The sequence below is a fragment of the Notolepis coatsorum genome (genome assembly GCF_963971535.1).
Source record: "Notolepis coatsorum genome assembly, chromosome: 11".
NCBI lineage: Eukaryota > Metazoa > Chordata > Actinopteri > Aulopiformes > Paralepididae > Notolepis > Notolepis coatsorum.
Window position 1 is genome coordinate 40464138 of NC_140175.1, and position 27826 is coordinate 40491963.

Below are 27826 nucleotides of genomic sequence, written 5' to 3' on the forward strand. Positions count from 1 at the left end.
GCGAACGCGGAAGCATAAATCCGTTAGGATAAGAATAGACGTCTCCAGTGCAGCACATCCATTAGTCATGCCTGAAAGAGCATAGGCTTTGGTTTTGTGACTGTCCAGAGGTTGGACTTTTTTAATGACTGTATCTCTGGTTTTGTCTCACATACATAATAATGATTATGGTTACACATTACACTATTATACAGGAAAATGTATAAAATCCCAACACTCCAGAATGGCTTCATATGCTGCCTGAAATAATCCATTAATTTGACATATAGGCATACATTTATTCTAGCACTTATTCCAACATACAGAAAGTCCAGGAGATGTATCATGAAGATATTTTACATCCATGTTTCAGCACATGCAGTGGACCCGTAAGCCACAGCTGTGCTCTCATTGGCTTGTCTCGGTGCATCATCACTGACACTGACACAACAGTGACTTGATGGCTGGAGACTGTCTTGCACTTCAAGACATCTGAGGAGGACAAAACCGCGCCATGAACTGAGGTTATGTTGTGACTAATATTCAGTGGTAAGTATTAAAACAACCTGAAATATCTAAACAGTTTTGTCTAACCTACATTTCCTAAAACATTATTTATATGAATATAAGGTAAAGAATGAGACCGGTTTTATGTGTTGATATGTAGACTTGGTTTAAACACTTCGTCTAGTATTTGATATATTATAATAATAATAATAATAATAATAATAATACAAATAAGAGTCATATTGTTTTAATGGAATAAAGACAAAAAGAAACAACAAACTTACAATAGGATTATGTCTGAAATGTAATGTTGAAAACCTGATAGGAGTGGTGTTGTGTTACCTGTAACAGTATCAGGCTACCTGACTTGTACCTGACCCTGGCTGGCACAACATGCAGTTTGAAAACACTGGAGGGTAGTGATGCCTATACTGTGTGTAAACATATAAAAGAGGTATAGCCATAAATATGATTCAAACTATCTCTCCTCAGGACTATCCAACCTAGCTGACTGGATAGTTGTCTGCTGTTGCCCCTCAAAGGTGAGGTCGGCTACAGGATTATCAGGTAATCCTTTTAATATGTGTTGTGGTTTCATGTGAATGTTAATCCTAAAAAAGGGAATACAGATTGAATTCAAAATTATTTGGTTAGAATTAGATAAAAATTCTATGGCTAATCTGCAGGCATATGAGCATAATTTTGAGCAATAACACTTGAACACTTATTTCCCCCCATGTTGCAGGAGAGAAAGTGTGGACAGTTTCTAAAGATGAAATGCTATCCAGTCAAAGCCGTCCCAACGAGGACCTTTCCTAATTCCACTCATGGAAGGATGGATGAACAGAGGAGTAGAATCCACACTTTTGCACCCATGTCGTCCACATTATATTGTGATGTCGCACACTACTAGAAGCACTTTGATCTAGGTTTTGCAACTGGAATGTCTCTCTATGCTTGTGATAATGATGACTTGTCTGTAAACTCCTGTTGGGGGGGTGGACATTGTCTGACAACTGACAAGTACAAAGGATGAAATGCAATGCACCCTAGTAAATCATTATGTACCAGAACTCAAAGATATGGTTGGATTCTATAAAAAATTAACAGAATTATGTATGTTTAGGGCTGTCCTCAATTCTTCTAGTAAGTAAGTCTAGTAATAATCATAGGATTTAGTTAGCTAATCGATGAATCCAAGAATGACCTCTTTAAATGTAGTGCTTACCAGAGCATCATTGTTCAGCATAGAAGAAAGTATTGAAAACCACTTGACTAAGCAACTAACAACTTCTTGGTCAACTAAGACCACATTGACCCAGCATGGCAGCCCTGCAATGTTGTGACCTATTATACTTTGATAACAGAATATTATATAATATTGAAATATTAATGTTAAATGTCAAATATTTGATCAGACCTTTATCATATTAAACCTATTCTGAATGGCATAAAGGGATTTATGGTCTTCCAATCATTTGTGTATTTCTGGAGAGAAATAAGTTCATATTCATGTCTTGCTGTGTCCTTCGCAACATTGTACCAGTCCCCTGTATCATACATTTTATATATATATAATTACAGGCATAGTGCATTGTTATGCATTATGTTGTAATACAGCAACTGCTTAATTAAAACAATCCGCTATAAGTTTGGTTTATCAGTTCAAATGTAATTTACATTCTATTATTCCTATGATAATTGTTGGTTGATAAAGGCACATTACAATTCAGTGCATATTTCTAGCATTGCTGGCCCTAGGTGGCCCCATAGAGCTAAAATGGACTTAGCTCTATATACTAGCTCTAGTATAGGGATCCCAGGTTCAGAACACAGAGACAGACAGGGAGGCAAAAGGTCAAACCCAATACTGGGTACATTTAATATAATGTCCAGGCCGAGGGGGTCTCGGTGTGAGGGGAGCCAGGGGAAAAGACTGTGCTGAGAGGAAGGGCTAGACTAGAGGGTTCAGGGAGAGTGGGGCCAAAGCAGGCTGGGGCAGGGGTCCAGAGGAGAGACAGGGGTCCAGAGGAGAGGCAGGTGGCAGGCAGGTCATCTGAAGGCACAGGAGAAAAACATGGGATTTGTCCTCCTTACAAGAACATTTGATCAGCTCTCTGCATGGCTCTGGAGACCTCAGTAATTGTTGACCAAACTGGCACCCATGACCCTAATTTCTTGGTCCATCCATAGTCCTGTGGAGAAGGAATAACTTGCTGTGTTTTTGTGCTGGTCACCCAGATTCCTGCTTGATACACTGCTCGTCTAATATGCTGTATGAGTGCATCCTGGGTGGGTGGCAGTTTCTCCATCACCCTATTCTCATGACAGAACAGAAGAATATTTTTTCGTCTGGTTGATTGAGCTCAAAGGACTGGATTTGTTGTACAGGATAACAATCAGTCTCAAGCTTCTGGAACTGCTGACAGTCGAGATCCAACAGCTGGAAGGGATGTTTGGCCAGATGAACAAATATTTCTGTTGCATCATCATAGGCCTGCCAAGCTGACTTCTTACCCTTACCATTGAATGCAGATGTTGTGTTGCAACCTGAATATGAATGAAACATAGGCAGTGCTCAAGACTTTTGCTCCCCTAGACTTTTACATATGTTGTTGATGTGGTCAAATCTGTATTTTTTTGCCCATGCCAAAAGCCGCCCGAGATGTCATTCAAATGTCGAATCTCAACTAAATCATGGAATACGCCTGCAAAGATCACAATGACATCAGTGTCCACAGTACACACGAGGACCCTGCTTGCTCCTTGTTCCAGTGCATGCCATACATGAACCACCATCCTGGTGTTTGCCTCCTTATGATTGCAACAGTCCATGATGCTAACAGAAGACAATACAGCTTTGTCTGGTGGCCAGTTGAACCCTTTGATCGTTGATGTCAAAAAGGCAAACGGCTCCTCCTTATTCATTGGGTCTCAAAGAAAATCCATCCAGAGCATGGACTGGTCAGATGAGCTGAGTGGTACACTGGTTGAAGAAACATGGCTTGGATTCAAAACCAAATTCACAACAATACTTAACAACATGGCACCCCTAAGAACCACCAGGGTTAAAAATCGCGCTGAGCCATGGATGCACACTGAAATACTGACCGCTGTGAAAACCAGAGACAAAGAATGCTCGGACAGTGAACTCCAAGCCCACGTGGTTGAACAAAAAATTCAAAGAAACAGACTAAGAAATGACATAAACACCATGATCAAAACCGCAAAAAAAAATCTCATCAATGACAAAACTCACAAACCCTGCGAACTTTGGAAATTACTCAACAACCAACTAGGCTGCAGCAAAAAACTAAAAACAAGATTTACAAACATAAACATAAAGACAGAAAATACTCATCACAGACAAACTGGATGTGGCCAAATACCTAAACATATTCTTTACAAACATAGCCACAACACTGGTTAATAAACTACCCTCCCACTCAGGGCATTATGGGGTAGAACACATAGTAGCATACTACAAAAACCTAGGGGTCCGCAAAGACGACTTCAAACTGGAAATGGCAACAACAGATGAGGTACTCAAAAAATTGAGCGCCCTCCAACCTAACAAGGCCACTGGCCATGACAACATCCCCTCCAAATTCCTCAGAGACTCAGCAGCCGCATCACCCTAGTCATCACACACATAATAAACCTCTCCATAAAACAGGGACACATCCCCAAGGACTTCAAAATAGCGAGAGTGACCCCCCTGCACAAAAAGGGCAGCAAATTAGACCCAGGCAACTACCGCCCTGTTTCTATTCGTGCCTCCATCTCGAAAGTCATGGAAAAAATTGTCTACGAACAGGTCGAAAAGTACCTAGCGAAAAAAATATCTAATCTACGAATTCCAATCTGGCTTCGGAACATCCCACTCCACTGACACATGCCTTCTCTATTTGAACGACCACATCAAACAAGAGGTGGACGCAGGCAAATACTGCGGCATGGTCATGCTGGACCTACAAAAGGCCTTCGACACTGTCAATCACTCCATTCTGATTGACAAGCTAAAAGCAATTGGTTTTGATAGTCTATCAGTGAGCTGGATGCAATCCTACCTGGAGGGGAGAGAACAGATGGTGGAGGTAAACGGTACTCTACCCCCCCCCCCCCCCCCCCCCCCTCACAGTGAGCTGTGGTGTTCCACAAGGAAGCATACTAGGACCGTTACTGTTCCTAATTTATGCAAATGACATGTCGTCAGCTTGTGACTGCAACTTGTTCTTGTTCACGGACGACTCAGCCCTGCTGGTCTCTGACAAGAACAAGTTACAGGTTGAAAAAAACCCTCAGCTCAGAACTCTGCAGAATATGCACCTGGCTTGCTGATAACATCATTACACCTGGCTAAAACAGAGTCCATTCTCTTCGGATCAAATAACAAACTCAGCAAGACCGACGGCTTCTCAGTTACAGTGGGTGACAATACATACCTGGGTTCCATCCTAGAGGCAAATCTTTCCTGTGACAAATGGCATCCAATGTAATAAAAAAAGTCAACCAAAGAACTAGATTCTTGTACCGGATCTCCTCTCTGGTAAACAAGAATACCCTGAAGACTCTGGCAGGAGCACTCATTCAAGGGTACTACGACTATGCTTGCACCTCATGGTACCAAAGCACCTCAAAGGCGCTAAAAACAAGATTACAAACATCACAAAACAAACTTGTCAGACTACTACTTGACCTTACTCCTAGAACCCACCTCACCCCTGCCCACTTTGACTACCTAGGATGGCTTAGAGACGACAGAGTACAGCAACTTGCAATGGGCCTGGTCTACAAGATACACTACACCACACAGGTACCCATGTACATGTCGAAATACTTCCCAAAGGTCAGTGAATACCACGCCCACAACACCAGAGGGAGTTCCACAAATCATGTGAAACCCAGATTTGGCACAAACAAGGGACTAAACACATTGCAATTATGCCACAACAATGTGGAACGCCCTACCCACAGCCGTAAAAAGATGTGAATCCCTACCCACATTCAAAACCGCTCTTAAAGAGCACCTACGGGAGGCTGCTATTCTAAACTGGCCACGTAAATGTCCAAACCCCCCACCCCCTCCTAAATAATAGAGAGTCTCCTCCCCACCGTATGTATGCAGAGAGATGAAAAAGGTGTATCTAACTCCAGGGAAGATGTTAAAGGAAAACTCCAACATTTTGGGAAATTAGCTTATTTAACATCTTCCCTGGAGTTAGACAAGAAGATACATACCTTTTTCGTGTCTCTGCATGCATTGGGCTTAGGGAACGCCTGGACCGTTAGCCTAGCTTAGCTTCATCACTGGAAGTGGGGCAGACATCTAGCCTAGTTCACTACAGTCAGGAAATATACTCCAAATACAATCAAAATACAACTCCCAAACATTCCTGTAAACATGTTGTGACCTGTGTATTTACCACGTCTCCCAGTCACACAAGTCACACAAGTCTCCCAGTCACACAAGTCACACGAGTCTCCCAGTCACACAAGTCCCAGTCACACAAGTCTCCCAGACACACAAGTCTCCCAGACACACAAGTCACCCAGTCACACAAGTCACACAAGTCTCCCAGTCACACAAGTCTCCAAGTCACACGAGTCTCGCAGTTACACAAGTCTCCCAGTCACACAAGTCTCCAAGTCACACAAGTCACACGAGTCTCCTTCTCTTTATATATTATACATAATATGTACGTTAAATTACACTGCACTTTACTGGTTCTTTTGCACTTCTGGTTCGATGTTAAACTGCATTTCCTTGTCTCAGTACTTGTAGTCTGTGCAAATGACAATAAAGTTGAATCTAATCTAATCTAAATATCAATCATGCCAGAAACTACTCAATTAAGCCAAGAAAGAAGTTTGGTCAACAGTAGAAAAAATACAAGGCAAACAATTGCATTCCACAATTTTTTTTATTATTACAGGCCTATAATATGTCCAGGTAGAGGTCCAGTCTTCCACTCCAGTTGTTGGTAGTGCTAGATTCGGGCCTTGCTGTCACGACTGCTGCTCACAAACCTCAGACTGGACACACGCACGCACGTCATTATAGTGGTAATTTATCCTAGAAAACAAAACAGGGAGATAGAGAGGTTTTTTTTTTATCCACTTTTTCTCCCATTTTCTATATTTTCTCCCATCCCAATTTCGTATCATCCAATTCAACCCTCCCCTGTCACGAACGCTGTTTCTTGCCTCCCACAAGCCGGCTGCAATGTGGACTAAGTCATACATAGCACAAGTCCCCTCCGGTACTTGAGGTAACAGCAGTCGCATCTTTTCACCTGCGCAGCTCGATCTCTCAGTGGCGAGGAGTAACGCGTGGGAGGCTCACGCTGCCCCCGACACTTCCTGATTCTACTGCGCAGGCACACCAACCGACCTGTAGGAGTCGCTGTCCACAACGCCCGATCCCCACCCATCAGTTTCCCACCCCCTAATACGGCCAATGTGTATTAGTATGAACGACCAGCTAAACTGAAAGCAATGTGGAGCGCTGGGCTCGAACAGGCAAGCCCAGCGTCTCTGTCATTCGTGGTGAGCGCCTTGCCCACTACGCCACGTAGCCGCCCCTAGGGAGATAGAGAGTTATGGAGTTGCTCATGCACTCTACAACAACACACATCTTGTATCTCTTCTCATCTCTAACATTTCCATTCCACAGCATGCAAGCATCCTGCTTCAAGAGGTGTATGATTGTGTATGTGACAATAAAACTCGATTTGATTTCAATATTTTAGAGGGTTTAGAGTTCACCCACCAGTTTCTGCTGTGGGAAACTTGGTATTTTAGTATACATATTTTGCTTGCTTAATCATAACATCTAACTTTTATAGATCGACATCTTACCATGGTTGGCTGTGCAGCATTTGGATGCACCAATCGGTCCGAGAAAGGGATTCGGATGTATGTCTTTTGGCTTCCCAAAAGACACAGACAGGAGAAGAAAAAGGTTGACTAGTTCATATAGTTTAACTAGTATACAGCTCAGACAACAACTTAAAGGTCAGGCCAGCTTGACTTAGATATGACATGTCCAAGTAAATCACATCTTGTTCTTTTTCTCTTTGTCTTCATATCAATCTTGTGACGGATACGACAAAACCCATAATCTCATCTTTGTTTACCTTTCTTGTCATTATCTGTTATTAATTTGTCATCTTAATTTGTCAAATTTAAAACTGTGCATAATGGTTCTATGGCCATAGAAAACAGATAATAAACTATATTCTATTTTTGATACAATTTGACTCATCTGAATTTCTACAGTTTCACTGTTTGGCTCATTTAAAATATTCCACAACAGGTTCAATGTGTTTTACTGTAATATGTACATGACTACAATGAATTTAGTCGTAGTACCCTTGAATGAGTGCTCCTGCCAGAGTCTTCAGGGTATTCTTGTTTACCAGAGAGGAGATCTGGTACAAGAATAGAGTTCGTTGGTTGACTTTTTTTTATTACATTGGATGCCATTTTGTCACAGGAAAGATTTGCCTCTAGGATGGAACCTAGGTATGTAATTTCATCTTTCCTTGTGACAATATTGTCACCCACTGTAACTGAGAAGCCGGCGGTAGCAAAGCAGCCACCAGGGGGCGGAGCAGACAAGCACAGGTTCTCCAGAGGGTCAGTCGTCTAAAAACCGTCGACACACTGTGTGTGTTTATTAAAACAAAGAGAACATCATTTATGAATACTGTCTAAGCAAATAACATGCCGTATATCTCCATGAAGAGATACAGTATGAGAATGATCTCCATGTGAATGATCTTTTGTAAACTTGCACACACACACACACACACACACACACACACACACACACACACACACACACACACACACACACACACACACACACACACACACACACGCACGCACCAATGTGTGGCCCCCCCTGGGCTGCTGCAAGAGCCCCCCAACTGGGTTGTAGTGAATATTAGTAAAGAATTATTGACAGCGGCAATTCGATTCTGTGAATATCTTTCTAACTTTACCTAAGTCTCTCGATTCCGATACAATAAAGCGAATCTTCATCACAAATCATATTCTCAAAATAATCTGACGGGCAGATATTATTGCTGGCGGACCTATTTCGGCCGACCACTGAACTAGGATATCTGTTGGGTAACGTGCGTTTAGACAACACTATTTGGGACAGACCACACAGGCTATTTCCATATTAGGCTATTACTTCACATAAAATATCATGTCTAAATGAAATGCACAAAACAAAAAATGTATGTATCATAACGTTACCCTGGTATAGATCTGTATGCATGTATTTATGTATTTATTATATCCATCAATATAGCCAGTCTGCCACCGTTGAAAGCCTATGGAGATGTTTACCTTCTTTGCAGGGCTATAACTTTTTAAATTGTATTGCTATATTGACATTACTATGGCCCATTCAACATCGATTAGCTATCATTCCGGATGTGGGAACGTTATATTTTTTCATTCATACATTGTTGTGTTAATACCGTCTTGAATATAAGTATGTTTATAAGCTTTTCTGCTGTAATTCCAAAAACGCTAGTTATAGGCCCAAACGCATATGATAGATTATCGATTGCCGTTTCTTTCCTATACACGCTATATAAAAAAATTCAAATGTATATGATCGGTATACATTATGCTTCATCATGCGTGGAGGAAAGGGGGGGCGGGGTCGTCTATAATTCCTTTATCGTCAGTAACGGCTTTATGTAGTATGGGTTGATATATTGATCAGATTGTTTGCAAACAAAGAAACGCTCAATCGGGCTGAAAATAACGTTACTGTCCTCTTACCGATATCCCAATTATTTGACGCTGATCGCCTAGATCCATTTCCGGTTTGTATGGTGCAATAAACACCGAAATCATATCGATTATTGCGTTATGGAGCGATCCATATGCACGCCAGTGTTTGTCTGGACCCACGTAACAAGATATGACTGCCGGAGGGATTTCCTCGACGCACCGATCACAACTTCCGGTTTTGAGAGTGTAACTCGCCCGACCATCCACCAGGCGGCGGTATTGAGGCGTTGCAATCTCATTCAGGGTCCCGCTGCAGCACCGGAGGTTGGCTGGATGAATTATGAATGCCATGGCGAAAAAATTTAATATTGATTTCAAAAACTGCGTAAGTCGTTTATGGCGACCAATGTGTTAACGTTAGATTGTGCATGGCTTTTACATTGAAAAATGTACTTGTCACGTGGTTACGTTCTCCATTCTTCACATCAAAAAGGAATAACGAAATAAAGAATTGTCAAAAACCAAAATCGGCCCATTATTTACTCCTTTTTATTTTTATTTGTATTTGATTCTGACACCAAAATACGAAAAACAGCTCTGTATTTCTGTTTTTCCCCGTTTTTTCCGTGTACGTCTTGATAGTTCGTTTTTCGTTTCAAACGGATATACGAAAAAAAGAAAAAAAACTGAGATACAAGGTGTTTTCCTATTTCCGTTTGAAACCACACTGTACAACTGTACAAGCAAAACTGTACATTGGAATATTGACAACCATACTTGGTCATTTACTGTACATTGGAGGGGGTTGGGTTAGGACATTTACAGGGGCCAGTTTCGAATTGCAGTCTCCCGTAGGTGTTCTTTGAGAGTAGTTTTGAAAGTGGGTAGTGATTCACATTCCTTTACAGCTTTGGGTAGGGCGTTCCACATTGATGTGGCATAATTGCGAAACGTGTTTAGTCCCTTGTTTGAGCCGAATCTGGGTTTAACATGATTTGTGGAGCTGTGATCGTGGTATTCACTGATCTTTGCGAAGTATTTTGACATGTACATGGGTACCTTAGTGGTGTAGTGTATCTTGTAGACCAGGCCCATTGCAAGTTGCTGTACTCTGTCTCTAAGCCATCCTAGGTTGTCAAAGTGGGCAGAGGTGAGGTGGGTTCTAGGAGTAAGGTCAAGCAGTAGTCTGACCAGTTTGTTTTGAGATGTTTGTAATTTTGTTTTTAGCGCCTTTGAGGTGCTTTGGTACCATGAGGTGCAAGCATAGTCGTAGTACCCTTGAATGAGTGCATGGAAAGATTTGCCATGCACGATCTAACGTTAACAAATATAATGTTATGAATAAATACATAAATACATGCATACAGATCTATACCAGAGTAACGTTATGATACATACATTTTTTGTTTTGTGCATTTCATTTAGACATGATATTTTATGTGAAGTAATAGCCTAATATGGAAATAGCCTGTGTGGTCCGTGTCTACACGATCTAACGTTAACAAATATGGATAACGTTATGAATAAATACATGCATACAGATCTATACCAGGGTAACGTTATGATACATACATTTTTTGTTTTGTGCATTTCATTTAGACATTATATTTTATGTGAAGTAATAGCCTAATATGGAAATAGCCTGTGTGGTCCGTGTAGCCTACACTACAACCTCGATTGTTGAATGGATCAATAAGCTGTGACATAGTCGACAAATCATATTGATTTGCAGTAGGCAGGCTTTTTATTTGATCAACAGCAAAATAATCGTAACTACATATAATGTAGGTATTTTGGCGCATTAGTATATGTCCATCGTTACTTCTGTGTATTCTAACGTGCAGTAAAATATGACATGGACTTTGTTAACTGTGTGTAAATACATACATGTAGACACTACAGTAAAGTGTGGAAAAACATACCATCTAAAACTGTTTACAGAAACTGACCAGCAGGTGTCGCACTGTCAATTGTTATTATTATATGCCACATAATTATGGCATCACTCACCCAAATGTGCTTTCTTTTTCCTCAGAAATTTCATAATCAGATCAGATGTCAGCAACATTCTGATTTCAAGTTCATGGGGGCGGGGGGGTAATTACGTCGGATGTCAACACCTCGTTCGACGCAAACTCCCCAGCAGGGAGAGCCAATCAGATGTGAGCTCAACATACTCGGCAAAGATGGCGACGGGTCGACCCACTGTGGTGAAAACTGAGTCCTTTAGCGTTCTTCAAAACACGCATTGTTATTTGAGATAACTAAAGGTTTGTCTCGTTAGTGACTTCAAGAGCGACCAACTGCTGGTTGACGGACATCGTTTCGCTGTGTTCACGACTTGCAGAAGACGTTGTTTTCGAGCGGAGGAGCGCCCCTCGCCTCGGAGGACAGCTCGTCAGCTCCAAGTTGGCTAAACGTTAGCCTGGTTAGCTTTGTCGGCAGCTTGGACCGTTGTTTTGGATTTGATGGCTTGTTAGCTGCACCAGTCTCTCGACATCGGATTGCATTTGATCGGCTCAAAGTATTTTTTTTACACCACCAGCTGTTCATGAACCACGCGGGCTAAACAACACTGGTTGGGGGGGAATACGTGCCGTTGATCTGGCATTGCGACACACACTGTAGAGAGTCGGAGAGACTTGAGTGGCCGACATGTATTTTCTAACCGGCTGGCCTCGGAGGCTCCTCTGCCCGCTGAGGAGTGAAGAGGAGCCCTTTCACATCCAGCCCAGCGCCCACAGGTTCTACTTCGCCGTGTTGTCGGAGACACAACTCAGCGTCTGGTTCAGTCGGGTAAGTAATCAACGCTGCGACGAGTTGCTAGATTATACTGTATGTTGGGTTTAGTTGTCCTAAAAAAAGAATGCGTGGCATGCCATCTCTACGTGTGTGTGTGCTAAACTGTACTCGCTGCTGCGTCACCTCATATCACTGCGTGGCACTGCCTTCCCTATCCATGAGTGTAGTGTACACACATCCATGATCTCTAGATCCTAGTTAGATCCTAGTTGGTTTAGACAGCGTTGCATTGCTAAGTTAGCTTATTTTGCATATGTAAATGTTACAGGATATCAAGTGACTAATTTAACAAACTGTGAGTGATGACTATCATAAAAGGGCATGACGCCCGCGGGCATTTAAAGGGCCGGAAGGAAGGCAGCATTGTAGTGCACTCTTTCTATTTAGAATATCCATCTATGTAAGTGTGTGAATAATATACAAACGCCTACTGAGTGAAGGCCTTTTCATCTGCACCATTCTTCTCATCTCCCTCATTCATCGTAACAAAGGCTTTATGGCTCGCATCCAACAGCATAGCGATGGTGTCTACCTACCTGTTGAATGCCTTGTCTCTCTGACTGTGATTAGTGAAGAGAAGAGGGCAGTTTAATTTGATCTACGACTTGAAGGTCGACCTTTAGCCCAGGGTCTATCGGTGTTCTGTGCACGTTTGTCTTTTAATCCAAGGCCTCAGGTTGCACCGCTGTTCATTCATTTTTTGCATTTTTCCTATATATTCATATCAGAGTTGGCCCCAATTGCCCTAATCTCTGCAAACTAATCAGAATCAGTCAATGTTATCCTTAATCTAAGGAACCAATCATGCTGCTGCATGTGCGAGGCATGCATAGTATTATGTTCATGCCCCCACTTCCACCTCTCAATCAGGCGCAAGGAGGAAGGGCACATTCACTTCAGTTTTCCATTTCTTTTGAATGGGGGGGGGGGGGGGGGGGGTAAAAAGCTCACCACATCATGTCTCCCATCCACACAAATGCACCACCCAGCAGCAATGTGTCGGATCTAAAGTGAACGTCCCCAAACGTGTCTTCTCTACCATCAGTAGCCTCTTTCAAACATGAACTTGGTTTAGAAAGGGGCTGGCACCTAGGTAGAGTGAGGGCATGGTGCATTGGCGCACGCCGCATGAAGGGAAAAGTAACCTACCTCCCTTGCCTGTGAATGGAAGATCATAATAAGGGGGGGCGACAGGAGCTCAGGAGGTAGAGCAGTCCAATGTGCAATACCATCCGGAGAGACGATAGGGGGCGGTATTTTCTCTGTTCGAGCTCAGACAGATCCCCACTGGTAACGTGAGGCTAGATTGATGAAAAATAACGATTAAAAACGAGATTTCTCGTCGGTTGGCACTCAACGCATGGCATGAACTAACAAGATTTCTCGTGGCTCGCACTCAAAGTGTTAACGTTACCTTGGCTAAAGTTGGTACTATTCATAATCCAGCAATAATGGCTGCAGACCTGCAAGCAAAGTACAGCAAGTTGGCAAAGGAGTATTCCAAGGTAAATAACTTTTTCACCAGTAACGTTACATTGTCTTGTTTCCATCTAACGTTAGCTCACGTTAACTGGCTGACCTAGCTCACGCTAACGTGGCTGATCGACCTCTCCCACACATGCACGCAATTAATGACATAATGCGGACAGCCATACCGGTTTAGCCAGTGGTGCAGTCGTAATATGGGAACTGGTAACACGCCACGCCACGTGCACGCGCGCGCGGGTACGTGCATGCGCACAGAACTGATTTATACACACGCACGCACACACACACACAAGCGCATATACGCAAGTGCAATCTTTCTATCATACAAGCTCTTCTTGCTCTCTATTTGTGTGAATGTGCGCGTGGAAAGCTGGCGCGCAGCACAGACGCTTGATTCAATATCATAAGCAGGTAGACCCCATCACGAATTCCGAGCCACATTAGTATTCACCTCCACTGCCTGTGTCACACAGAATGAAGGGGGAGATGCATTCAGATAGCCAACACCCAGACACTTAGTCTACCTGCGCTTTTTGTTATGTAAAACGGTGGCCGGGTTTTGTCACAACGAATGGATACAGCGCATTTTTGTGTGCGAGTACACATCCGTGCGCGATCGCGCGTACTTCTGCCTCAGTGATCTGGTAACACGGCGTGTAACCGCGTGTGACCACGACTGCACCACTGGGTTTAGCAATGTCAATGTTTAGCTTTTAGTGCCAAATGAGTCTCAAAGGGGAATGTTGAATATTTATTGTGCAAAAATCACAACAGAGCCTCTCCTACTAGCTAACTGAACCGGAGCCTTCTGGTAGCAAGTGCAACAACGTATAACGTCCGTGCGGAATCAATGTCCCAACAACCTTTCCGTGGGTGAACTCATTGAGCATAGTTGTCAATTAATGATACTAATACTAATCTATACAATCACCTGTTGTTTAATAAATACCATTACTTTATAGTTATTACTAAAAAAACAATTTTATAATTACATTTTTTTTTTAATGTATGCACTGGTATCTGATCAGTATCGGTATCGGCCGATATCCAAAGCTTAGGTATCGGAATCGGATCGGGAAGGAAAAAATTGGATCGGAAGTTTCGGAACATCTCTAGAATTTGGCACTTTGCATGGTTGCCTCGGCCATCGGTGTGTGAATGTGTGAGTGAATGGGTAAAAGGTGAGGAACTAATTGTAAAGCGCTTTGGATAAAGCGCTGTATAAATGCACCATTTACCATTTCAAATATGTATCTAACTGGCATGTAAACTTGACATCTTGCAAATCAGGGCAACCTTAAGTTTTTCAGAGTTAAAAAAAGGTATGAAATGAAATCAGGGTCAAGGTATTCCATACAGAGTAAAATAAGCAACCAATGGTGTCACTGTTCACAAATTCGTTTTGGCACTGATTAGATTTGAAGAAGTCCTTCTGCATGATCATATTAATTTGCAGAAAGCCAATAATGTAGGAAACACAATTTAAAATTTGTCTAATCTGTTAGTCCACAGAAAAAAACCTATATCTATTACTCTACTAAGGATTACTTATCTTGCGGGTATGATATGGAGGGGGGCTGTTTGATTTGATAACCCATGATTGAGGCACATTGTGTGCAGCAGCCTATTTCTACATAGCGTGTATATTTTTCTGTAGTGCAGAAATAGTGCAAACAGTCATTGTGAATTGGGGTCATTGTTTATTTCCCTAAAGCCCATGCCGGAAGAGGCTTTGCTTCCCCTCATTCTACCCCCCCTTGAGAAACTAGCCTTTATGCCTGGGAGATCCAACTAGCTGTCCAGGAAGAGGTTCCTCTTAGGAATGTGCAAGAAAATAGGCTAGGTCCTTTCCTCTGCTGTACACCGCCACATCTGCTGCACTCATTACCCAGGCCCATCCACACTCCAGCCCCACTGCTACCCAGGCGGCCAGGCCCATCCACACTCCAGCCACACTGCTACCCAGGCCCATCCACACTCCAGCCACACTGCTACCCAGGCCCATCCACACTCCAGCCCCACTGCTACCCAGGCTCAGTCCACACTCCAAAAGATAAAGCAGGGCTCGCAACTCAGTCGTAGTTCCAAGGTGTTTTATTTGACAAAAAAAGGCAGATGCGACGTTTCGACCCTTCTGGTCTTCTTCAAGCATGAAGACAACAACACACTGACATCTTTTTATACAGGAAGTGAACTAAATTGATTATCAGCCCCACCTGGTGATCAGGGGCGGTCCCAATATTTGCATGATACATTCTATACATAATTAAGTAACAATTTCTTTTCATTTGACATTTTTTAGAAGATTTGAGAAATATCTATGTTAAACACAACATTAAGACATTTACAGATAGGCAGCAGTGTTAGTCACTGAAAACAAAAATGAAAAAAACACAAACAAAAAACAAAAACAAAGTCCATTGACTGTCTCCCTCTATAAGTTAAATTTACAAATAAGGTCTAATGTCAAAGTCCTCATTAAGTCCTGTTGGTGCCATCGTTTTAAGATAATGGATCCACCATACTTCTCTCCTCAGTAGGAGATTATCTATATCTCCCCCTCGTCTTGGAAGATGCACTCTCTCTATTCCAAGGTATCTTAATGATGAGACATTGTGGTGTGCCTTTTTAAAATGTAAAGCTACTGGGCTTTTTTCATCCCCATTCCGTATCGTACTCCTGTGTTCAGCAATGCGTGTTTTTAAAGCACGTGTTGTCTTACCGACATATGCCTTACCACATGGGCACTTAAGCATATAGATTACATTGGTAGTTGTACATGTTATTTTGCCTCTTATTTTTATCTCTTTCCCAGTTGTTGGGTGATAGAAAACAGTGCATTTTTCTGTGAAGTGACATTGAGCACACGAACCACAACGTCGGTTTCCATCTGGTAAGTCATCTAAAAAATTGTGTGTTTTCTTAGGAGGCAGGTCTGATTTAACCACAATGTCTCTGATGTTATGTGCTCTCCTGTAGACTAGTCTAGGGGGGATCTGAAAAGATTTATCCAATGTTGGATCAGAACTGAGAAGATGCCAATGTTTTTTAATAGTATGTTTAAAAAGGTTGCCTAGAGGCGAGTATTGTGTAATACACTGTATAGGTTGTCCAGAGGTAGTTTTGTTTCTTGTAGATTGTAAGCAATCTTCTTGGGTTTTATGACCCACTTTCAAAGCTGCTTTTTCTACAATGTCTTGTGTGTACCCTCTGGTTTTAAACATCGTTTTTAAAGTATCTGTCTGTTCCTGAAAACATTCATCTGTACTACAGATTCTACGGATCCTGTAGAACTGGCTGATAGGTAAACTGTTTTTTAGCGGAGTAGGATGAAATGAATCACTTCTCAACAGAGAATTTCTGTAACAAGGTTTTCTGTATACATCCGTTTGGAATGTACCATTGTCTTTTTTGATTATAATATCTAAGAAATTCACTTGGTGTTGGTCATACTCCATAGTAAACTTTAGATGTTCATTTTTGGCATTGAGGAAATTAAAGAATTGTATCAGTGTCATTTCATCCCCTGTCCACAGTATGCAAATATCATCTATATATCTTTTCCACATCTTAATGTATGGTAAAAACACATTTTCTGAGGAATTGAATACATAATTCTGCTCAAAAAGACCCATATAAATATTGGCTATGGATGGGCTGGCTTTGCTTCCCATACTCACGCCCTTGATTTTGTAGATAGTTCTCATCTTGGAACATGAAGTAGTTATGCGTGAGTAGAGTCTCTGTCAGTTCTATAAGAACGTGTGTTTCTGGTGTTGAATCCGGTGGACGTTGATTCAGGAACAGTGTCAGGGCTTCTAGAGCCCCTGTATGGGGTACTGAAGTGTACAAGGATTCGATGTCCAAACAGGCCATGTAGGTCACAGTGGTCGGATCCTGGACGGACTTCAAAGTCTTCAGTAGGTCTGTTGAATCCTGTGTGAAGGATGGGAGAGATTTCACAATTGGTTGTAGGAAGAAGTCCACATAGGAAGAGATGTTTTCAGTGAGAGATCCAATTGCTGCCACTATTGGTCTACCTTTAGGTTGAACAGGATCTTTATGCACTTTTGGCAGGCAATAGAACACTGGAGTCATTGGATGATCTATCTTCAGAAAGGCATATTCTTTTTTGGTCAAGAGGTCATTGTCCAACCAATTCTTTAATTGATGATGAATCTCATTTTTGAAAATAGCTGTTGGATTTCCAGAAAGTTTTCTGTAATTCTTAGCATCTCCTAACTGACGGTGCACTTCCTTCTCATAATCACTCCTATTTTGAACAACAATAGCCCCTCCTTTGTCTGCATTTTTCACAATCAAAGTAGTATCTTTAGAAAGTTTGTTTAATGCTTCCCTTTCTTCCTTTGATAGATTGTTGTACACCTTATATTCTTTTCTGTTCTTAAGAGTATTTCTGACGTCTTGTTCTACCAATCTGCAATAGGTGTCAACGGATGCATTTCTATGTTTCGGTGGAATAAAAGTGGATTTTCCACGAAATTTACTAGAGTTCTCTGGTGTTTTAATTTCACTAATTGTTGAATCCATTGCAGTTGGTCCATCATCCTTATTACTCTTAAAAAATTCTCGTAGTCTTATAGATCGAAAGAATTTGTGAAAGTCAATGATTGTGTTGAATTCATTACAGTCAGTTGTTGGCACAAAAGATAGGCCTTTTTTCAGGGCTGACTCACATGCAGTAGAGAGGGGTTTGTCACTCAGGTTCATGATGTTGATTATCTCGTGGAGCTCCGGGTGTTGTAGTACGTCCTCTGGCCTCCGGCTCTTCCTCTGCCCCCTGCGGCATTTCTTCCTCGTCCTCGTCGTGTCTGGCCTCCTCGGTTCTGACCGGCGCCTCGTTCTAAAAAAGCGGCCCTGTTTGATGTGGGTCCGCTGGTCTCTGAAGTTGTGTCAAGATCTGTAGTGGAGGAGTGAATCACGTCATTGGCAGTGCGAATATATTCTTCTTTCTTGTCCTTTGGGATTCTCCACATATAAACTTCATTCTTTTCATAATCTTTTGCATCTCTTTGGAATTTCCACACTTTCCTTGCTTTTATTTCTTTCTCCACTTTATTCTTGTATTCCTCCAATTCGTTTTTTATATCCGTGATAGTCCACACTCCAGCCACACTGCTACCCAGGCTCAGTCCACAGTATACCAAACAGGCTCATATTGCAACCCATACTGTGATCATGTCTACATCTAGGTCTGTTTCTTAGCCCTGGGACCTCCAGGCACACTGAAATGGTTTTATTGGTGCAAGCAGCCAAGCAGGGTGGTCAAGCAGCTCTTTGTCACAGCATAGCTAGTCTGACTGAAAGGATATGGACTGTGCATATAAGGCTCCCATTGGCTGACTATTTACAAGCTTCCTTCTGGCTAATTCTTGTCTCCCCTCCGCTCTGTGTGTTGCCATCATAAAATCCTTTCTCTATAGACTTGTTCGCTCCACGTCGCGTGCATCAAGGGGGCAAAAGGAACATAATCCTGGTCAGAACAATGGGGCAGACTACAATATATTTGCATTTGTTAGCCATGCTAGCGATATAAACAATCAATCCATGCCAAAGCTAGCTATGTAAAAGGTGAAAGACTCACAGCCATGCTGATTTGGCAAAATTACATCCAGCTGTTTGGCTCGAACACGGTATGTTTGTATACACAGCAAATAGGTCTATGCATAACGACGACAAGCACTCGAGCTAGCAAGCTACATGCTTATGATGGAACGATTTGGATTGTGCACTTGACTAAGGCAAGCTTGCTTGGTTCATTCTGTGGATTGTTTTAAAGTCAGTCTAAAGCAATAATAAATGTGTTCTGATTTTGTCACACCACAGAAAAATCTTATTAACCACACAAATTTGAATTGTTTAAAAAAAAAGAAATCACGTAATATAAAGGTTTTTCAAAATGGTGAAAAAATAAGCAGTATTCTCTGCTCTGAGATGCTGGAGGCGTGTCCACTGAAGGCGATGGAACCACGCCCAATCGTGAGAAAGTTACAGCTGCAAGTGTCAAATAACACTGACCTGAACAATGGATGCTCCATCTAGCAGCTCTATTGGACTTGTACAGCCCTTTTTTCTCATGTCTTTCTCTCTCTGTCTCAATAATAATTTCTTACCTCAGTGAAACAATGCACACTGTAGATACGGGACATTTTCGTCACTTTGTGGCTGTTGCTCTCATATAGGGGTACACAAAAACCACGGTACGGGTTTTCGGTACAGTGGGGGAAAGTTTGGCTTTCCATGTTCCACTCAGGGGTGATGTAGTGTGCAGTAACTAACTAATTGTACTTGTAGGGCTGTCAACGAATATTCTATATTGAAATTAATAATCGACTTGTAAAAAAAAAAAAAATAATAATAATATTAGATTGTGGGAAAAACAGCCCCCCGGTGGGCGGTCGTTAACTCTTTCAGTGCCACGCCTGGTTTTCCATTTTACCGCTTGAATGCCACCATCCGCGCCAATGTTAACGTTAATATCGCCTAATCTATGTTTTAGATTATGGCTATGTGTCTAATCTGCCCATCGCATTATCAAAGACTATTTTCCAGACAGTGCTGTGAAGGCAGATTGTTTTTTTATCGCGTTGTTGCCGTTTCAGAGCAGTTAGAAAAGCCCCCGTTTTGATATAAAAAACAGCTCATTCTGGAGCATTCTATGAAAATCGTCTTTTAGTAGAATATTCCACAACGTTGATATTCGTCTGCCTTTTTATGAATCGTTTTCAAATAAACGCTAGATGATCAATATTATACGTGCACGCACGCACATTACGGCCGCGCGCGGATAATCGCCTCGTTGATTTCCTCTCGGAGTTTTACATTGAAACCGAAAGAAGACATTTCACAAAACAGCTTATAACTTCATCAAACTTACTCTGATTATCCTACCACTGATAACATAGAGTCCTTACCTGACATCAGAGGGTATCCAACTGGTATATTCCAATTCCTGATCACCATCCGAAAAAATCGATACGTGTATGGATCCAACGCGACACAGTGGATCTCCATGATCCGCGGGGATCTGAGGCTCCAGAATGAACTCTAGTAACCCCGGCTGGATCAGTGAACTGGAAAATGTGGAGTACCGGATTTTTTTCCCCATTCATTTTCATTGAGTCCATTCCAAAATCACTTATGTCATATGGGAGACGACAGGGGGCGCTTTTTTCCACAGTGATCACCGGCGCAGCTCGGCAATACTCGGGTAGGCTCGGGTGATGCAATAATTTTTCAGATCGCAAAAAAAATAATAATAATAATAATTCCGAGAAATCTCGTGAGTGGCTAGCAACCACCTATAAAAAAACACGAGAAATCTCGTGAGTGGCACTGAAAGAGTTAATGGTTAACATACCGCTGTATTCGTTCGGTACACTACACAGCCGTTCGGTACGGTACACACTGAAACGGTTCGGTACGGATACGTGTACCTTTCAGTGTTTCCCCTAGGATTTTTTTCAGGGGGGGTGGTAGGCCCCTAAAACGACTAGTGTTGTCGCAGGGCGCGCGTGTCACGGATACGTGGTGTCAACAGTGTCGTCATTAGGGATGGGTACCTTTCACATTTATACCGGTACCTGTGAATCGATACCGGTACCCAACGGTACCTTTTTTCGGTACTTTAGTCTCAAGACATTTTATTTACCTACCTCAGTCGTGAAAAAAAATCCAAACTTCAAATAACTACAATTTCGACAGTTTTCGGCTTGCCATTGCTCCGACTGCTTTGTTGTTGAATCAAGTCAAATCCTAGGTAAGCATATATTGTGCGTGTGAACGTTGACATGAAAAAAAAAAAAAGTAAAAAAGAAATTTTTTTTTTTTTTTATCTCTGTATCTCACTTGAATCGATACTCGGTAGTACCGACGTGTTTCGGTTTGGTACCTCAAAAGTACCGAATTCGGTACCCATCCCTAGTCGTCATAGACGCACGCAGTAAGGCGGTTGTTAGTATCTGTGCATTTCTCTACACTGAGCTGAAATGAAACTATTGCACATACATTTACTTATTTACAATTATACATACAGTAGTGACAACACGCATATGAACTATTTACAGGGAGGCACATACAACACTCATAACTATTTACAACCACAGAAAGGGAGAATGGCTTATATGAACTATCCAGTTGATATATCAACTTACATTAACTATCCAGTTCGTTTTTATAGTGTAACGTTTGGTTACTTGAAGGAGAGGGAGAGAGACACAGACTTGTTACGTGCGACGCTACAGTCTCGGAATGGATTTGGTAGCTTTTTTTCTGTGTTTCCGTAGACTGTGCCCCACCACTGTTTTAAAGTCTTAGTGAAGATTGATTTATATGAAAACCGATTTATGTATAATTTAGCTAGCTCGCCAACGTTACTGTGATTTAAAGCAAACTTAAAAAAGAAAAGAAAAAACGTGTTTCTTCTTTAAATACATTTTATTTTTTATTTTTTTTCTGGAGGCAATGGTAGGGGAAACACTGCCTTTACACCCCTACTCCCATACAGTAATTTTTTTACGGAACCCTATTATAAACGATCTGCCAATGTGGTTCAGTAATTCTACATGCCAAAGCAAAGCACATTTGGCAGGTGGTGGATGCTAACATTGGGTCATTCATTCTACACCCTCTCGGGAAGGCGAGATTTTACGTTTTTGGTAAAAACGTAAAATCCCTACATATAATTCCTTGTCATGGCTATATTGATGCACATAAAAGATTACCCATCTGTTGCGGATTAGCAGTGTATTTTCCTATGGATTCCGCTCGGGGAACGAGGCCAATATAATATCACGTCCACTAACCTTAGCTGTGTGAAAATTATGCTAGGTTACATGTTGTAAAATTATGTTAGGGGGTTGCATCTCCTACACAATTCAGTAGTTACTCTGGACTACCTACTAATATATTTATATATATATATTTATTATAACATAAGCACAAGGGTAACTTAAACGTATTGCAGGGTACGACGGTACGTACTGCTGACGTTGGCACCAGATGTGTTATTAATAGCTATTTTCGGTGGTGTATCCCTAGTTTCTTTGTTTCAGAAGTATGAAATTTAAACTTGGTCCAATAAATGGAAGTGAAGTAGGATCCTGACACCTGAGAGTAATAGCAGTGTTGTTGACAAGGACAGTAGTGGTCATGACCTCAGATGGGGGTAAGACTACTGAATTTTGACATGTTCTACTAAAGTGAAATATCCCTTTAACGGTCTAACTCCATAATTCAGTACTACATAGACAAGTCTTTTCACATGTTTTCAGAAATTATTTTCTAACATGTATAATGTGTTCAGAAACAAATATCTGAATTCCCTTTACACAGACATTAAAGATAGCCTATTCAAAGTATGTTCAGAAAATCTTAATCTTAAAGGTAGAATTTTTTTGCCCATTTCTTTGAGATTTAATATTATGAATGTGTTTTTTAGGCCTAGTCATTTAGATTATGCTGCCTCAGATGAAGAACGATATAAGTCCGTTTGACGTTTTCAGAGGAAAAATGTTTTCAAACTTTTATCTAAAGATGGTAAGTTAGATTATTGTGTTCATTCATCGCTAAAGAGAGTAGAGGTTTGAGTACTTTTTCTGGTACTATAACTGCATGGGCTGTTATAGGCTAACAATTAATTAAACAATTCATATAATTAGTATGAATCATCTGGGGCTGGTATAAAAGCAGTCACGTCATACCATTTTAAGTAAGTTTGTTTCCAGGTGAAGACTTTAGACTTACTTGATCTGGGCTATATTCTACACTGTGTCCTCCTGAACCACATCCACAAAGGCACAACCATGCCTATTGATGTGATGCAGTGCCTACTACCCCAGCAGTGCCCTGTGGCTTGAAGTTCATACATGCAAATAGGGTCTAGTCCTTGTGGAATGTAGCTGTGAAATCCTTGCATGCCTCAAAGGCAGCTTTTTTCCCTCTGCCTTGGGAGTGGGGGTGGCAGTTCACAGCAGTTCACTTCAAGCCAGTGTACTGTAGTAGAGTCTGGGCAATGAGTAATGTTAGAGAAAAACAGATGCAGCCTAAAGGCCTCTGCGGCCATGGTTAGACTAGTGTATTCCTGGCGTTTTTTTATAAGTTTTTGAATACGTTTCATGTCCCTATTACACAGAAATGCGTTTTTTGGCGTTTTTTTGTGGATACGGCTGAAACGCAAAATTGTGTTTGCGTTTTGGAGATACGCTAAAAAACGCGCCGACAACAGCGTGTAGTTTGCACAGAGCCGTTGTTGCGAAAACGCCCATGCGCAGTAGATACCATCTGCGTGCCCTTCCGGTGACAACAGTGTGTGTGTGTTTGTGTTTGGGACATAGCTCCGTGTCCCAAATAGCTTCAGCTACCATGTGTTGTCAAGTTATTGTTATAAGGACCCCAGTCCAAGCTACAACAGTCTGCATTCCCTTAACAATTGTTTTTATTGAGCCGTATTGTATTGTACCCATATGCAATATGTTAAATAAAGTTTACATCCATTCATTCTGCTAGCATTACCGATTGCATGAGCAGCTGGCTAACGTGAGTTATCAGGATTCAGACCCTGTTAGCTCAGAGCTCCTCTTTCAACTTAACAAGCATTAAACAAAATGGCCCAGTCATCTATTCACCTTTGTTTAATACACACAGCGTTGTCTCTAATGTTATCTAACTACTGATAGCTCGCGATATCATCAGTTTGGTGCTGGCTAAGTAGTGTGAGCTAACGTTAGCTTCTAGCCACAATGCTATATTGTTATAATGGCATACTCCATTGACGTTAGCATGCAGCTAACAATGCTACCGATCTTTTTTTAGACTAAACTATCCGCTCTTGGTGGTCACTTGTGTTGATGTTAGTTTTGTTTCATCAACAAATGACAGGCAGAACACACAGTGAATGTATCCGTTTTGTTTATTGCACTTTTATTAGGCTTTGCTGAAAAATAATTGCTGCATTGGGTAACTAGGCAAAAGATGGTGGCCGCCTTGTTGACATTTGCTTTGCAGGCACATTCAAGTTCTGATTGGTTGAAATTGCCTTCATGTTTGCCACCTACTGCCACCTACTGCTTTGGCAGTGTACTACATCAGTGTGCTCGGGTGACAAAAAAAAAAAAAAAAAACGAAAGTGTGACTCGAGGCGCACGACGTCGCGGCGAAACGCATATGACGACGATACGAAAATTATACGAAAGGTGTAACCGACGCCTGCATGCTACAGAAACTTCAGAGCAACTGCAACACAACATCGGCGCGATTTCAGCGCGGTTGTTTTAGAGGGTCTTGTAGACTGTGTTGCTTGGACGTTGCGTACATGTCCCCCAAATCTAACCTAAACAACCGTTGCGTTGACCGGAATTTCTCTCATTTGACCGGTAGATTGAAATCTACCGGACACTGAGGCCGGCAACAATTTTTTCTAACGGAAACCCTGGCGCGCGGGCCGCATTAACACTACACTTTGATGTCAAGTAGGGGGCCGCAAAATATCATCCCTCGGGCCGCGAGTTTGAGACCCCTGGTCTAGTGCATGAGACCTCCGTTAGCTAGGTAGCTAACGTTAGCTCACGTTGGCTCACTGTTTAAATGAAATGACCCAGTAAACTAAATAGTTCACTTTAGTTTAATGAGGCGTTGTCTAACGTTATCTAGCCGGCTAGCAGTAGCTACAGATAGCTCCTGATATCAATGTCTTATAACATAATTGACATTATTAGTTTTTGCAGCTGTTGGCTAATTAGCTATCATGCTTCATAACTGAACACTGCAAACATCTTATACGTTTCAGACCCTGTTAGTCAAGTTGAACTATCGCTCTGACTGGGGACGCTGAGGGCATGCTGAATGTGGTTTGACCAAAGCAGAGTATACACACAGACAGTGGAGCTGTTTGCAGATAGCAAGCATTTTGACTTGTTGCGTGGTGGCGATGTCTCTCAGATTAAAAACTACAAGTATAATTATATAATATTTTTATAATATAAAAAAATATATAATTTATAAAACCAAAAACGATCGGTATCGGCCGATATGGCTCATAGACGATCGGTGATCGGTATCGGTGGCAAAAAACGTGATCGGGGCATCCCTTTCACCCCATCCCTTCAGTAAATTAGCATCTAATTTGGACCTGTTTGGGTTGGAGGATAGGGCTCAGTAGGCGTGTACGATTTAAAGCGATAGTTTGGAGTTTTGGACATTTTAAGTTGTATGAAATACTTGCCAGAAGCAAAGCTATTGGCTTACTTACAGAGTCCAGTGGCCGGGAGTTCTGGCCGAGTTCCGAGGGAACTGGGAAGCTTTAGACGGGCAGATTTTTTTTTACATGGCGGTAAAAGGGTTATTTCTAACACAAAATCATCATCCCCCAGAATTGTGAAATGGCTCATAGGCCGCCAGGGAACAAAACAAGTACCCGCCAACCGCCAATGGCGGGCAGATTTAAGGTTTGGCGAGTAACAATGAGAGGTCTGCCTGCCACCTGGCGTGTAACAAAATAGTTCATATCGATACTCTTATTTTGAAAATCCTGTGCCGGGTCTCATTTCTGCCCCAAGCGCAGCTCCAGTCATAATATCTATGGCTCCGGCAGCTAGCAACGTTCGGTTCATATCGATACTCTTATTTTGAAAAACCCCGTGGCAACTCGACGAGGTCATATCCGCCCAGTCCGTACTAATGTCTGTGTGGCGCAGGGCGGTCAAGCAGAGGAGCAGGGCTACACACAGGGAACAAACTTAACTTTTTGACTTACCAGCCATTTGACTGGTAGATTTTAAAAACTACCAGCCAGGCAGATTTTTTACCAGCCAAAAATTTAAAATAGCTTTTTAGTATATCGCCATGTGTTATTATTACTATATAATACTCTCATATGCTATTTTCAATTAATATCATAAACAACATAAGGAATATTAGCATAATTTTGAGTGGACTGAAGGAATGAGTCAGCATTAATAGTTTTAAATGCAAATAATTTATTGAAACATAGAAGTGGGGTCGGGGACACACACACTGTTTCAACTCACCACCCCTGCATCATATTGTAGTCTAGTCTGTCTTCAAACTTCCACTCCTCTCGAAACCTTTTTATATTTGAATATCAACATTATCTGTGCATCCTCAGTAATCCTGAGTTTACTACAATATACTCCTCTCCTGAGTCCTGACTAGTGACTTCATCGTCTTTCCAAACGCACGCACACACACAGAGAAAGGGAGAGTGCCCCCCCCCCATTTCCCTTTCCCCAGTCCACACTGTCTGCTGTTCTCTATGGCTCTGCCGCTGATCAAGATTAGCTTGTTAGCTTACGCTAACATAACGTTCATTTCGGGCGATGTGGGCATAAAGGAATGGCGACGATGCAATGCATGTTAGATGCATTTGACCCGTTGTGAGAAGAAGAAAAAACCACAGACTTATTTCGGCTCGCAAAATAGGCGCACTGCTGTGTAGCTCTGCTCTCAGGGAACAAACTTAACTTTTTGACTTACCAGCCATTTGGCTGGTAGATTTTAAAAACGACCAGCCAGGCAGATTTTTTACCAGCCATTGGCGGTTGGCTGGTACTTATTTTGTTCCCTGGCTACACAGCAGTGCACCTATTTTGCGACCCAAAATAAGTGTGGTGTTTTTTCCTTCTCACAACGGGTCAAATGCATCTAACATGCTTTGCATCGTCGCCATTCCTTTATGCCCACATCGCCCAATTAACGTTACGTTAGCGTAAGCTAACAAGCTAATCCTGATCAGCGGCAGAGCCATAGAGAACAGAAGACAGTGTGGACTGGGGAAAGGGAAATGGGGGGGGGCACTCTCCATCTCTCTGTGTGTGTGCGTTTGGAAAGACGATGAAGTCACTAGTCACGACTCAGGACAGGAGTATATTATAGTAAACTGAGGATTACTGAGGATGGACAGATAATGTTGATATTCAAATATAAAAAAGTTTCGAGAGGAGTGGAAGTAGGCCTGCCACGATAACACATTTTGCTGGGCGATTAATTGCCCCCGAAAATATCGCGATAAGCGATATTATTGCGACCGGTTAGAGAATTTTTTTTTTGGAGAAATTTATTTCCCAAAACTTTTATTTTGAAGCCCACCGCTCCGTCTTTTCCGGTGTTTAAGACTTTTATTTTGAAGCCCACCGACCGGACCGGAAGTATTGTTGTGATTATAGGTACTTTTTGGGTACCAGAAAAGTCACGTGAAACACTGCAGACCACTGAATAGAGACGCGTCTCTAGGATTTCATAATCATTATGTTTG

General features: G+C 41.8%; 1 protein-coding gene across 1 annotated transcript in view; it reads left to right on the plus strand.

The window, feature by feature from the left end:
* Positions 1-11445: 11445 nt before the first annotated feature.
* Positions 11446-27826, plus strand: part of ric1 (RIC1 homolog, RAB6A GEF complex partner 1) — a 146757-nt gene continuing 130376 nt past the window's right edge. The window contains exon 1 of the mRNA XM_084324223.1: positions 11446-12042. Coding sequence (XP_084180349.1) covers positions 11902-12042 — 141 coding nt within the window. The 5' untranslated portion in view covers positions 11446-11901. The remainder of the gene's footprint in view (positions 12043-27826) is intronic.